We start from the raw sequence: 15,143 nt of genomic DNA, 5'->3' as shown, positions 1-15,143 counted from the left end.
TGGCTATCACATGGTGAACCTGGCTATCACATGGTGAACCTGGCTATCACATGGTGAACCTGGCTATCACATGGTAAACCTGGCTATCACATGGTGAAACTGGCTATCACATGGTGAACCTGGCTATCACATGGTGAACCTGTCTATCACATGGTGAACCTGGCTATCACATGGTGAACCTGGCTATCACATGGTGAACCTGGCTATCACATGGTGAACCTGGCTATCACATGGTAAACCTGGCTATCACATGGTGAACCTGGCTATCACATGGTGAACCTGGCTATCACATGGTGAACCTGGCTATCACATGGTGAACCTGGCTATCACATGGTGAACCTGGCTATCACATGGTGAACCTGGCTATCACATGGTGAACCTGGCTATCACATGGTGAACCTGGCTATCACATGGTGAACCTGGCTATCACATGGTGAACCTGGCTATCACATGGTGAACCTGGCTATCACATGGTAAACCTGGCTATCACATGGTGAACCTGGCTATCACATGGTGAAACTGGCTATCACATGGTGAACCTGGCTATCACATGGTGAACCTGTCTATCACATGGTGAACCTGGCTATCACATGGTGAACCTGGCTATCACATGGTGAACCTGGCTATCACATGGTGAACCTGGCTATCACATGGTAAACCTGGCTATCACATGGTGAACCTGGCTATCACATGGTGAACCTGGCTATCACATGGTGAACCTGGCTATCACATGGTGAACCTGGCTATCACATGGTGAACCTGGCTATCACATGGTGAACCTGGCTATCACATGGTGAACCTGGCTATCACATGGTGAACCTGGCTATCACATGGTGAACCTGGCTATCACATGGTGAACCTGGCTATCACATGGTGAACCTGGCTATCACATGGTGAACCTGGCTATCACATGGTGAACCTGGCTATCACATGGTGAACCTGGCTATCACATGGTGAACCTGGCCATCACACAGAAAACGACTGCTCTAGCACCTGACCTGCCGTGCCTGATTTACGATTGATGGACGCTCCAGCCTCGTGACGTGACGCCGACAAGCACCATTGACCTAAAAGAAAATAAGCGTGGAAAAATCATTGCAACAGTTTCAACCAAAAAAAAACGGAAATAGCTCCGCAAATGTTTAAAAGTTGGCCTGAGTGGTGTTTGGCGGCTCAAACTCCGAAACCGGTGAAGAAGACGGTGGTGGTGGTGGTGGGGGGTGGGTGGAGGAAACGCACCGATTGCCCAGTGGCCCGGTGCAGCGTTTGTGTATTTTCACAGAGGCTCATGTGCCCGCGCGCGTCCGCCTCATCACGTCTGGTGCTCGTGCCTGCTGGTGGCGGGCTGCAGGGTATTTATGCGGTCAGGACGTGGCGAGCGTCAAAACGGAAGAGGGCCGCCGCTTTTTGGCCCGACCTTGTTGACAGCTGTTTATTTTCCAGGGGCGAGCGTGACGTGGGCTTCATCCAGTATTGCCTTGCCCGCGCGCGTGTGTGCCCCTGCGTGTGTTGTGGGTGTTTGTGCGTGTGTTGTGGGTGTTTGTGCGTGTGTTGTAGGTGTTTGTGCGTGTGTGTGGGTGTTTGTGCGTGTGTGTTTGTGCGTGTGTTGTGGGGGGGGGGGCAGGGGGGGGCGTGCGTGTTGCGTGGGGAGCGGTAGTGTAGCTCACGGTCAACAGCAGTGGCGAATATCTGAACTCGTCCTGTCATGCTGTAATTCAATTATGTAATGCACACGTCATGTGACTTCCTTAGCATCCCCTAGGTCGACTCAGCCTCAAATGAGTACCTGGTGTGGGGCGTAAACATCGCCACTGGGGAGACAAAGGCGGCCGGGCGTGGTGTTGGGCACCCACTCTCTCGTGTGCCGTGCCCGCCTTCATCGATGCTCTCTAACAGGACTTGCCCCAATAGTCTGTTAAGGCTATACTGGGGATCGTTGTCTTTGTTGTGTGTGTACACACCTGTGTGTGTTTATATAGATCTGGCACAAATATCCAATTCCCAGGTCGCCCTTGCCAAAGCCATGTTGCTTAAATGGTCCTTTGTCAGCTGGCCCTACAGAAGGAAGCGGGCAAATGTTCACATCATATAATAGGGCAGTGTGAAACGGGTGGCGCAGTGGTTAACACACCACGATATGAACCTGGCAACCAGAGTCCAGTTCCTGGCCACTGCCAACATTGTTCATGAGCGACGTCTGCCCTGGCCTTGGGCACCCACCGCCTTGATGAGTGTGGTGAAGTATGGTCAAATAACCCCCACGACCGACGTGACACGGCGAATGGCCTTCGTCCAGCAATGGATTGACAACATGGCTGAACAGTTATTTAATTTCGTATTCATATATTTTTTTTAGTAGTTGGGAGTCAATAAAGTAATTATCCACCAGAGCTAAAAACGAACAAAAAACAGGAAGTTATTACTTTACAGGTGTCTTGATTCAACTCTGATAACCCACAGAAGTTCATCGTCTCAAGGCGGGTTGGCGTCTGCTGTCGGTGGATGGAGCTAGTGAATGATTACGTTTATTACACCGCCATACGTGGCCTAACGATACAATAAAACGAACTTAAAAAGTGGCTGGTATAGTGTTCCAATGAGGTTAGCGTGATTATCTTTTTTAAATAAAAGACAAATACAACAACTCAATATCTGAAAGGTAGAGAGAGACTCTAGGGCAGTGTTCTTCGATAACTTCCAGAGGCGGGGACCACTTTCGCCGATGCGACATCAGCAGCGTGAGGGCCGCCACAAGGGGTGTCTTCACGATTTGTGTATTGTCTAGGGCCACACTAAAGGCCACCAGGGGCTACCAGCGGCCCGCGGGCCTTGCAGTGAAGAATATCACTCGAGAGAGAGACCCCCCACGTCCCTGGCCTCTCTCTGGGCTGTGCAGAAGACGTAGGTAGGGCCATTGCATGAAACGTCGCCAAGATGTTTAAGCCCACACACAGCGCTACTGACGAACGCGGTGCATTTCGTTGTTGTCACCGCTGCCAAAGCAGCGGTGGCGGTGGCAGCTTCCGACAAATAGTTTTAAAATGCATACATGGGTTATCAGGTTTGTCCAGGACCTCCCTGTTTTATTGAGCATCGGTGGGTCCATAAACCTCTAAAGTGGTGCTGCCAGCGGAATGCATTTTCGTTTCAGAGCAAAGTCATTACTTCCACAAACCATGTGAAGAATAAAAAAAAACAGAAAACCAGTCATGGGAAGAAAAAAGTGCCCCCACAAGCAAGCAATCAAACGAGCAAATTCTCAGGCCATAATGGTTTTGCAAGTTTACCACCTCGGCCCCACTGCAGAGAATGCTCGAAACGTTTCCTTTTTCACCTCGTAAGCGCATAACCGCGCGACCTTTAATAATAAAAACCGAAAGAGCCCCGCTAATTCCGAAATAAAGCCCTCCTTTATAATCGGCCACGCTCGTCAAACGTGGCACCGCGACTCGACTCCCTTTGAATTTATTGCCCGCACTTATTACACGCGCACAAAAAATATTATAATAATAATCCTGCCCCCCCCCCCCCCTGAACGGACACACCGTAATTTAAAGATCAGAGAGTGGGGTGGGTGGGTGGGGTGTGCGCACCGTCGCAAATATTTCCGCGAGGAATTTGCTGGCGCGTGGCCAGACAAGCGTGCGGGGCGATCGTTGCTGGCGGAATTGCGCGCTCTCTGACCCGAAAAGCATCGGGCTGACATCGAAGGAAAGTCCAATTACGCCGATGAAATAGGGGCACCCCTTGACGTCCCGCTCACTCGCACAGGATGGGCGTCCCGCGTCTCTCTCTCTCTCACTCCGTGTCGCCGGGTTTTTTTTCCGGCAAGAAGTTAGGAGAAATCCATAGCTCGGTGCCGGAAAAAAGGGTAAAACCTATTTTCGTATTTTGGTACTGGCAATGGAGGTCCCGTGATGTAGCTGCTCACCCCGAGCTCTCATTACTCTGATAGTGGCATTGTCTTTGTGCTGTGTAACGCCTTTTGGCGTCCTCTGGTCTAACACCTTTTGAGACGAGACTCTAAAGAAAGCCGTCTCTGGTGTGGACCAGTCAGTTTCAAAGACAATGCCTTTATAATCAGAGTGTGTTTTTTTGTTTGCATTCTGACCACATGTAATTGTGGTTAATGCAGACATGATTCCTTGTTAAAAGGTTTCAGTTTGGTGTTTTAACATCTTAACGCAACTGTTTTGTTGCCAGAATATGTATTAGCACGGGAGGAATCGCTGTCGTCCTCGGGACACACTGCCGTGGTGTCGTGGGTGAGCTCAGTCCAGTCCCGTGTTTGCTTGGGAGTTTCTGAATTGAAAGAATGTAAAGATACATATGCACATGCTGAAATGCCGCCATAGTAAAATGGTGAGCGAACTGGTCTTGCAATCCAGAGGTTCGCTGCTTTGATTTGTTCTCCCGGCGCGGCAATTCAAACAATCTTAAAGTTTCCTATATCACCATCCCCCCCCCCCCCCCCCCCGTCGTTGCCTTTGTTGCCTCGACACTACCAATAGGGGCATGCCACACTGAATCGACTGCGGGGAAGTTACCGCTGGGGTGGGGTAAAATGTGGGTACTCACACCGCCAGCAAGACATTGCAGGGCTGCGCCTCTACCAGAGTCGTTCTGTGGAGACAACCACAGGGGAACGTGCCACAAGTGGTACTAGTTTTATTTAGTGCCACTCTTACCTTTTATTTTTTACACTGATTTAGGTTTTTTTTTGTATATATAAAGCGGTATCCCTATTAAAACTGTGATTTGGGATGGAATCCGTCACGCATCCGTTATTTTGACGTAAACCTCATTCAGCGACCTAAATGCATGCTATTGCATTTTGCAAAGTTCCAAAGGACGTGCAGAGATGTCTATGCTGTTCCTGAGTAGAACGCACCTCCAAGAAGTCGCCCCATCGGCCACCTCTCTCGAGTTTGAAACTTCAATCGATTGATCATTCATAGTGCCAAATGGTTCTGCAGTAGAAGTATAACCAGGAGGGGGCAGGGGGATGGGAGATACATTCTGGAGCTCAGCCCCAGACAGCTCCGAATGAAATCAAAGCACTGAGTATAACCATTCCACCCCTGTCCAATGCTCATTCCACCAATTTGATTAATGTCCACGCTTCAAACCAGAATTAAACCATTGAGTATAATTTTTGCCACGTTGTTTGCATTGTTTCCCGTTTTGTTCCGTCCCCTGTAGAGTTTTGTTCGTGCCGTTAGCTCAATTTTCACCTTTAGCAAAGAACTCGCGTGTGATTTACTTCAATCATCAATAATCGATTTGCAGAGATCAACACAGCCCAGAGCCAGTGGTGGAAATTCCACATATCTGTGGCAGAATAGAGTCTATCAATAATACAACTACTGTCGAATTACCTGCAGTGGTACTAATTCGGTCATCACCAAAGGGATGGTGGGTTGAGTCAACCCCCAAACCAGGATTTGAACTCGCAACCTTCCGATTGCGAGCTGCTCACTCTGAGCATGAGTGAGTGAACGCGTGCGTGTGTGCTACTGAGCACGAAGTAAAGCGGTTAGTACGAATTTCAGCGGTTATCGCGCTGCGCTACGAACCCGGCAACCCGATTTCTATTTCCCGCTTATGGCCAAGACCAGTGACGATTACCGTATCTGAACCGGTCCTGGGCCTCCCCTAGGTCTACTCAGTCTCAAACGAGCACCTGGTGTGGTGTTTAAACATCGCCACTGGGGAGACAAAGGCGGCCGGGCGTGGTGTTGGCCACCCACACCCTCGTGTGCCGTGCCGGCCTCCATAGGTGCTCGCCAACAGCACTTTCCCCAAGAGTCTGTTAAGGCTACGCGGGGAATCTTTGTCTGAGCATGTACGTGTTAGCGTTGACACGGGGGTGTGTGGTGCGCCTGCCTGCGTGTGTCCGACTGCATGCGTGTTCAAAGATGTGCGAGTGTGCACGTATGCCCACGTGTGTCTGAGCATTTGCAAGATTACATATTTGTATGTCTGAGTGTGTGCGTGGGTGTGTATGTCTGAGTACGTACGTGCGTGCCAGTGAGTGTGCGTAGCAGTAGTGGCTGGGTAGCAGCGTGAGTTGCTATCCACATGGAGACAGAGAAGAATGGGGAGGGGTTGGTGGTGGAAGGGCAGATGGTTGAACACAGAGCAGAGCAACAGCTCTGTCCGTCTAACTCTGACTCGCTGCATTCTCGCGATCCCCTCACTCCCATCCCCCACTCCTCACCCAACCCACCCGCCCACCCATGGCTGGACCCAAGGGGCGCAGCTCTCGCTCCCACGGCCGCCCTGGCCCGGGATACAGGAGCCACACACACAACACACACACACACAGGGGAATGTCTCATCTTATCCAATGTTGGCCAAGTTCAGCGTGACTTTAATCAGCTTTGCATACGGATGGGAAGAGTGGTGTGTATGCGCGCGTGCTTGGGGAGCGGTGGTGCAGCGGTTAAGTGCACTGCGATACGAACTCGCCGAATTGAGCTCAATTCCCGCTAAAGGCCAACATTGGTGACGGATAAGAATCATAATATTTATTATTCATATTGGAGGGATCCGATGAGCTATGAAACTCGTTTTCTCAGATGTCCAGTCGGATATCTAAACCGGTCCTGGGCCTCGCCCAGGTCGACTCAGCCTTAAATTGTACCTGGTGGAGTGTGTGAACATCAGCACGGGGGAGACGATGGTGTCCGTGGTGCTAGTCACACAGCCCAATCGTGTGTTGTGTCGGCCTTCATAGGTGCTCGCTCGCAGCGTTTGCCCCAACGATTCGTGAAGGCTATGTGGGGGTTTCCTTGTCATCTTGTGTGTGTAATTGATGTGCTCTAAAGGTAAGTATATCATAGGCGACATTATGACTAATGGACCTTCTTTATAGCGCATGGATTCGTGAGGCAAGTAGCAGGGCCATTGCCGGAAATGCTACTACCTATGTTTCCTTTTAAGGCCACAGTGTTATTGATGAAAGTGTTGTATTATCTGTGCTTGTGCATCACTGCCAACGCAGTGTCGCCCAATCATTTATATTTTTTAAAAAATATTATTTTACCTTTCATCGTGTCCTCCTTTGAAAGAATAAATATTTTTAAGTCACTAACTATCTCTGTTGCCTTGCCTACGCGTGTGCGTGACCAGGAAGGAGATTGAGACGTACATTCTGCCGCCCTTGAAGCCCGAGTTCTGCGTGAGCCAGGCGATGAGGGCCATCCTCACCAACCAGGCGATGATCTGCATCCCACGCCTTATGTACCTCACCGTCTTCATGAAGAGGTGAGCGGACGACGCTGCAGGCCCATCGATCAGCACAGGGCACCCAAACACGGTCATTGTTTCGGGGCGTCATTGCGGTTGGGAGGCAAGAAACAAATGCACGTTCGTACCCGGGCTCGGACTGGCCATTGGGCAGTCCGGGCATGTGCCCGGTGGGCCGGTCCATTCCGAGTGTCAGTGGGCCGGTCCATTCCGAGTGTCGGTGGGCCGGTCCATTCCGAGTGTCGGTGGGCCGGTCCATTCCGAGTGTCGGTGGGCCGGTCTGTGTGGGGAAATTGCAAATATGATCAGAGTAAAACAAAATATATTTTTTGTTAAAATATTTTATTACCTCTTACGTGCACGCTTCATTGCTTATTTACGCTACCAGTTGGCACTAAGTCCCCATATTCGGCAGCTCCAAAGGTCCTTCCCCACCAGTCCATTTGTTTTTTGGACCCGGCGCAAATGGTCCATTGAAAATGCAAAAGAAAAATGACGCCGATGTGTCACATCGCAAATCTAGACAAGAGTAGACAGTTTGTCACAACCTTTTTTTTTCAATTGCCTATAGCCAGAATTTGGGCCGGTGTGTTTACAAATGCCTAGGCCGATCTTTAGTCCCAGTCCGTCACTCTTTGTACCCCTTTTTCCACTTGCGCATCTGAGCTGTGCCAGCACGGGGCAAGCACGACACGGGTGGTTTTCCACTGGCTAAAAAATCCTTTCCAGAGATGGAATTTAAACAATGTTTAGATGGGGGTATTATTGTTGTTGTGCACAGTCATTGGAGGCCCCCCTGAGACTGTTAATGTACTCCACTTGGTAACTCGGTTTAATCACAGGCAGCTGAAACCCAGGACCTCAGCAGTGCCTGCTGAGTGCCTTCACCCCCAGAGCCACCTGGCCACCTCTCGTTTTTTTTGACGCGGAAACTCTTCCGTCTGCTCCCTCACCCACCCACCCACCCACCCCCCGTTTCCGCGCGATGGTTTCTCCCGTGCAGCATTCTGCCGTGGGAGGCGATCGTCACATTCTACCGCTTCGTGGGGGCCGACAAGTGCATGTACCCGTTCTTCGCCGAGCGGAGGCGAGCCCTCAACAACAACCAGAAAGACGCGCCGTGGGACATGAACTCTCCCGAGCCGGCGTGCAATGGGCAGAAGGAGATCTGAGCGTGCGCGTGAATGTGCGGTTACGTGTGTGCGATGCTTGCGTGCGTGTGTGTGCGTGCGCGTGGGTCAGTGAGTGCCTGTACATGTCTACGAGTTTTTTGGTCTTCGAAAGCCATTAAAAGCGCGTGTCCCTTACCACCTTTCATTGCGTCAAAGTTGAAAACCATCAGTGTTAAAAGTAGGGATGAGGTTTGGGATTTAACCGTATGAGATTTTTTTTAGGACATGTTTAGATCATGACAACGATATGATAATGTAAGGCGTCTTAGTCCTATCGATGGTAGCGTTGCCGCATGCCACAAACATGCGGAAGTGACGTCATGTCGGTTGCACCACTGGCAGTTTTCAGATCAATCTGAAACGGACAAAATATTCGGATCATGTGAAAGTTCATTTCAAGGCTGGATTTTTAGATATTTCAGATTCAAATATGACCCTTTTCCACCATCAGTCATTGGCATCTCGACTGTGATTTTCTTAAAAATGAATAATCATCTTTGTCATGAACATCAATCATCAGGTCATTATTCGCTCATTACTGCAATTACTTCAGTGCATGGGTGTTACCAGATTGCCATCAACATCATCATCATTATTTACATAATCGTCAAACTAGCATTGCCACATCCTTATCACTAGCATCTTATCGTCCTAGACACCAGCATTGATACCGCCATTGTAGGCTACTGACACCAGTACAATAAGCGAACTGGTCGTGATCGAGAAACAGATCGGACTGTCTTCTGCGCTGGCGTTGATGCATGGGTTAGGATTTTTAGTTTGTTGTCCTTCCCTGCACCTCCGATTAACACGTTTGGCTACATACGGTGCGAAGAAGCTCAACATACGTACATAGTGGTGTCAGCAGTTCAACCCACCCAGCAAGCTGTCATTTAAAAAAAAAACGTACTATTACCCAGTGACGATTATCGCATCCGTTACATAGGGGAGCACCACCTCTTGAAGGGTTACACCCATGTGGACGGTGGCATGGCCAAGCAGTAGCTCGCTTCTCGCTTGTCGAGGAGCTTTATTGGATCGAGCTCAGTGGCCGCCCTGGTTAACAGTGCCCAAAAAATACTACGCGCCGTCCCGCTTCGTGATATATGTTAAAGGATCCCGCGGTCGTTAATTCGAAAAGAAAGAGTAAGCCAAGTGTGCCCGTCTTTAGACCCATGCCGCCGCCGCCGCCGTGAGAATTCCCAGGAGGAGAAAAGCGAGAACGCGGCTTGGCCGCATCCTGTAGGCGAGTACGGTGATCGGTTCACTTGACCCAGGTTGCCACTCGAGGTGCTACATTCATCGCTACGTTACAAAAAAACCTATCGATTCTTGAATCAAATCACTACCCCCCGAAAGGGGGTCGGGACGGGGTGGGGGGGGGGGCAGAGATTTGTTTGTGGCTGAATCGATAGCAACAGACTCTGTGACCTACTTGAACTGAGTAGAATATCCGCTGATGTTGCTGCTGCTGCTATGTCAAGATATCCCTGCTTTGTGTTTCCCTGGCAGACAGCCCGGTGAAACGTGTTACGTTGGGCCAACGTTGGCATGTGTTTGGGCCAGTAAAAGGGAACGTTGGCGCAACGTTCCGCGTGAACCCAGAGTGTCCTGCAGGGACGTCTTCTGAGCTGCTCGTGAGAATCGCACAAGATCACGTGTCCTCGATCCAACAAGTACATGGGCACCGATGCTGAGATGCATTTTGAGACACATTCATGCACGTGTTACGTTTTTTTTTTTGTTTGCACAAGCAAGCACACAGCTAGCTATACCTTTACTTGCCGTACCTGTACATGAGCATTGACCGCGCAGTCGTATAACAAACGGACGAACGTGGAGACGTGTAAACGGTCGAGTCGTACGACCGTGCAGATATTCCGCGGGGACCTCGTGACGCTCGAGGTGCTGAAGACCGGTGACGCGACGTGAGGACGAGTGCGGGGCACGGACAGCACGCCACCAATGTGGCACGTGGCGAGCCACTCGAGCCACGTGCCACATTGGTGGGGGTTCGCTCCCCTCCAAGCAGTGGTCGAAGTTTCGCTTTCCCCCACGGCTGCCGCGATGTAACGGTCAGCGCGCTGGAATTTGCGATCCAGAGGCCGCGGCCGGTTCGATTCGACCTCCCGACGCGGCGGTTGAAAACAACGGCGCGGGTTTCGTAAATTCCTTTGCAACTCTGACCACCGGGTGGTACAAATAGAGAACGCCACAGCAGGCTGTGTGATCTGAGATTAATGGTGGGTGACTTACACCGCTTTCAAGACATCTGCCCCCAGGCATTGAAGAGTTGGCCAAACAGCCTCTCTGAGGAGTTCTCCACGGTTCCGTCGAGTGGAGGCCCTTCCGCCAGGAGGGAAATTGCAGGGCTGCGCCTTTACCTGTGGCAGGGGTGCGTCATTGTGTAGGATAACAACAGGTGACTTGCCACAAAGTGGTATACAGTGTATTGACCCCCAGAGGGATGAAGGGCTCATTTGATGTATGACAAAACGCAACCTTAAAATGAATGACAGTAATTGGGTGCTGCCTAATCCTTCCTGAGACTCCTGCTGTAGGGATCACACTTAGCCCAGGCCTGCTGGGTTTTAGTTGCTATCGTTCGCCTATAGAGATTAGTTTCGGATTAAAAAACTAATTCGGATGTTGAATTGTTAAAGGCAACTTTGGACTTTTTCCAGATCTTCGGATCATTTACACGATGTAACTATTTTTGCGCGTCTTGGTGCTAACAAGTTACATCACCCGTGACGCCACTGTTGGGGGGAAAGCTGCAGAGGTGACGTCATAAAATGGACGGCACTCTTTGTGACGTCAGGTTTTCGGACCATCCACATTTTCGCATCTCGGCCCGGTTTTCTGATTTTTTTTGGATGAAGAAAAAAATTGTAAATTCGTCCCAAGTCCGCTGCAGTTTGATGTCCTCGGATATTGAATCGGTCGCTGTTGACCGTGGCCAGCAGCTCCGAAGCTGTGCTGCAGTAGTACTCCTCTAGGAAAGCTGGTATCAGCTTCATATTCTAGCCCCATTTTACCAGTAAACAAAACGTGTCACCTCCGTTTCACGCCCTCTGTGAATCTCTATGAGTCTTTTACTCCTGGACCACATCGGTTTCTTCCCTTCTCTATTCATATGTTCACGTCTCTCTCCGTGTCCCTGGATATCTTTTTTATGGGGGGAGGGGGGGCGAGGAGAGGGGGCCTTTTCCCGCAACAGTTTTATCCAAATTGTGCGCGCCGCATCGTGCCGTACGACAAAGTGCCCATTCCATACCCGCAGTGCGGTGCATCACCCCGAGTAGCCCTTGGGCCCTTGGAACAGCACCACGCAAGGGTGACATGCTTCAAAGTTGAACCAGGAATTACGTATGTAAGCACGGTCACCATGGTGGCTTTTACGGAAGAAAAAAAGGAAAACGGGTCATCAAAAAAGGGTACCGTAGTAACTTTTTTTTACAGAAAATTGTTTTGGTAATATATGATACAAGGCCGTAATTATAATATATATTGGGGGGGGGGGGGGAGACACATCCCCCCCCCCCAATATTAAAAATATGCTCAAAATGTCCCCCTCCCAATATATTGCTATAAAATAAATTTCTGTTTATATGATTGTGGTTATGGTTGTATTTTATTAAACCCTAATCTCTGCCATTACATACAATGAAAGAAGGAAAGGTAAAAAAAGAAAAAACAGAGCAATGGAATATAATATACACTATTAGACATTATTGTAAAAAATAAATAAAAAGTCCACCCTATGTGTTAATTAATTTCATAATATTTTAGGCAGAAAATAGCAGGAAATTCGTTTTCAAATTTAGATTTTTTTCTGGGAGGGGATCCCCATACCCCCTGGAAGATTTGGTCCCCCCCAATGTTGACTCCATGGCTACGGCCTTGATATGATACGAATCATAGAACAGCAGGTCCATTCAGCTTCCTGGCCATGGTGAACACGATTTCGCGGTGGACTCTGCGTATGATGGATAATGCCCAAGGTGAATACCTTTTGCATTTGCCATCCCAAGTGGTACCGATCAACCCCCCTTTGGCGCACGGGCTACATGTGCCGGGGAGAGTTAGAGACATCACAAAACTACTTTTGATGTCGCTTAGAGTCACCTCTCTTATCCGTACACTACAGGCGCTGCACTCTCCCCCAGATCCCGCTACACAGAGACACGTTCACTGCATGGAATATCAAACTTGGTCTCGTGTTGTGTTATTTTTTTTTCTTCTTCACGTTTTCGCTTTCTGTCCAATGTTATTCCGATTGTGCTCACGGCATCTTGCCATGAGACGCAGGATCCACGCGTAACTGGCGCAGCGCGTTCGTTACAGGGATGTGTCAGTGTGAGCTGGTGGAAGGGAAGGACAAGGACTGGCTCAGATATCGCTTCCACCGCTGCTGTGAGCCGTGATCCTTGGAATCAAACTCACGATAACCGGGTTCATGATGCAGTGCGTGAACCACAACCGCTCCCCGCTCACTGCTCTGTACATAACTTACACTCTCGATTGACGTGCGGTTTCGGAAGTGTATCGTTGAAGCCACAGCCGGCGTTTTCTATCCCTTAAACAAATTAATATTTTTTACATTGTAAGATAGTAGTGAGCAAAAATGTATCCGCTCTTTGTCTGTTGTACAAGTGTGCATTTTAAACACGAGCTCTCATATAGACAGAAACGGAGGGAAGGTTTGTGCCTGTATGCTTACAAATTACTCTCGAATAGTTTTGCTAAAATATGTTCCTGTGTTAAATGTCACGTTACGATTAAAATATTAATAGTAATTATTACAATTATGATGACGACGACAATAATAATATTAATAATAAAGAAAAATGGATCTGAACCTGTCACCATACTTGTGTTACTACTTGGCGGTCACCTGACGTGCGTTCAGTTGCCAGCGGAGAAGGGTTCATGAATCGCCACAGCCAGTGAGTTCGAACCCTCTCCTCTCGTCAGCAAGAAGCCTCCCCTTCTCAAGGGAGCCCCCCTTGAAGGTGACCGCTGCACTTCTGCGTTGCGTCTCATCACGTGCGCGTGGCCATCACGTGACGCTGTCGTGCCTCCAGGGGCCTTCCGCTACCGGCGTCGTGGCCAGATCCGTCCGTGTCTTCTCCCAAAACCAGTTGGCCACCCTTCCGCTCACTTACGTTTTCCCTCGGCCTCTCGGTGTGGGGCCCCTCTAGGTATGCTCAGCGCGTAATGGCTCCTGCATATGATCGGCATCTTGTGGACCATAACACACATATGTGCACAATTTACCCAACAATATTTGCTGACATCAATATAAATAATGAACTGAACAGTCATGATGCCGAGCTACTGGTGCTGCCGCGATACAATTTGTAAAAAAAAATGTTTGCGATATAAATGGCCACAATATAATGAGCAGCTCCGATTGAACTTCTTTTGCACAGCTACGTGCGGTGCAAAAGGAGTTTAACATCCATGATTCGGCTATAACCTCAACTCTTTTATCAACAACACTGTGGCCTTAAAATAAATAAATAAAATATCAGGTGATATTTCGGGCAATGGACCTTCTTCTTAGCACATTTACGCAGCACTTTACGTATATGATGGGGCCTGACAAGAATATTTTTTTATAATTCCTCGTGAACTTTTAGTGTTTTTAATAGTTAACTATTAGTAGCTATTGAGTAACAGACAACCCCTTTAATAATTACTCCGGAAAACATTTTACGAAGCACTCGTGTAATGACTATTAGATATATACACTGTTTACAAATTAGAGCAACGTATTGTGCCTGCTATTTCATTCACATTTTTTGGCAGGAAATAAAACGTTAAAATAAAAATCAAGAAACAATCATCACGATATTAATTAAAAAGTACAATGATTTATTCTAGATCTACCGTACCATAATTTCTTTGCAGTATGGCCAAACCGCGTCCACCCCAACAGCTATGCCTCGACTACAGCACAATACGAATCAAATAATACATCGACGCCTTTCTCAATCGCTGAAAAACACATTTTCCACGTTTCACCCGGAGACAACGGACACACGCGTCTTGTAAGAGAGAGTTTTAATTTATTTACATTTTTCACCGCTGAAATGTAGATTCACGGTTTAGGACAATGACCTTTGAACTCCTGCCGAGGCGAGGGGGGGTTAGAATAGGGCCCGCATCTACCACGCGAATGCTTCTGGGCGTTTGTTGACGCTTCATTGAGCCGTTTTCCTCTTTTTCCAAGGTTTTCAAAGTGGACGATGAACAGGTCGTAGGGTTAATACGCAGACACGCAAGAACACCTTCCAAGAGTAAAAACAATACAAATCGCCTGTCTGGCCACAATGTTGTGTCTGCTGTGGACCACGGAATTGTTGGTAGACCCCCCCCCCCCCCCCCCGTACTGAGGAGAGAGGCAGGCTTCTGGCCCTGATAGGGCCTCTCTAGCGTGCCTCTTAACATACAAAAAAAACATTCCATATACATATCTTACGGAACATTTCATTTTATGCATTTAATGCAGTTGGGCTGATTGCATAGCTTGTAAATTCGTGGCTTATAAATACGTGGAATTCTTACGTGGTTTTAAGTGTAATTTATACACAATTCCATGTTCAGGCGAAGGGCATGACTACACTTTTTTTTTACAGTTCCAAAATTTCCGAACAGATCCTCAACAAGATGTCATGGAGAGCGGCAACGTTTCTCCACGCATTTTGCATTCCC

At 48.8% G+C, this 15,143-nt stretch overlaps 1 protein-coding gene across 1 annotated transcript in view; it reads left to right on the top strand.

The window, feature by feature from the left end:
* The window catches only part of LOC116945215 (retinol dehydrogenase 10-like), a 42,692-nt gene extending 29,408 nt beyond the window's left edge, over positions 1–13,284 (top strand). The window contains exons 4-5 of the mRNA XM_032959509.2: positions 7,135–7,269; positions 8,255–13,284. Of these exons, the coding sequence (XP_032815400.1) occupies positions 7,135–7,269; positions 8,255–8,423 (304 nt within the window). The 3' untranslated portion in view covers positions 8,424–13,284. The remainder of the gene's footprint in view (positions 1–7,134; positions 7,270–8,254) is intronic.
* Positions 13,285–15,143: the final 1,859 nt, after the last annotated feature.

The sequence above is a fragment of the Petromyzon marinus genome, chromosome 23 (assembly GCF_048934315.1).
Source record: "Petromyzon marinus isolate PM22_M1 ecotype Great Lakes invasive population chromosome 23, UKy_Petmar_22M1.pri1.0, whole genome shotgun sequence".
Taxonomy (NCBI): domain Eukaryota; kingdom Metazoa; phylum Chordata; class Hyperoartia; order Petromyzontiformes; family Petromyzontidae; genus Petromyzon; species Petromyzon marinus.
The sequence above is the reverse complement of the archived record's forward strand: the minus strand, read 5'-3'. Positions and strand labels throughout refer to the sequence as shown.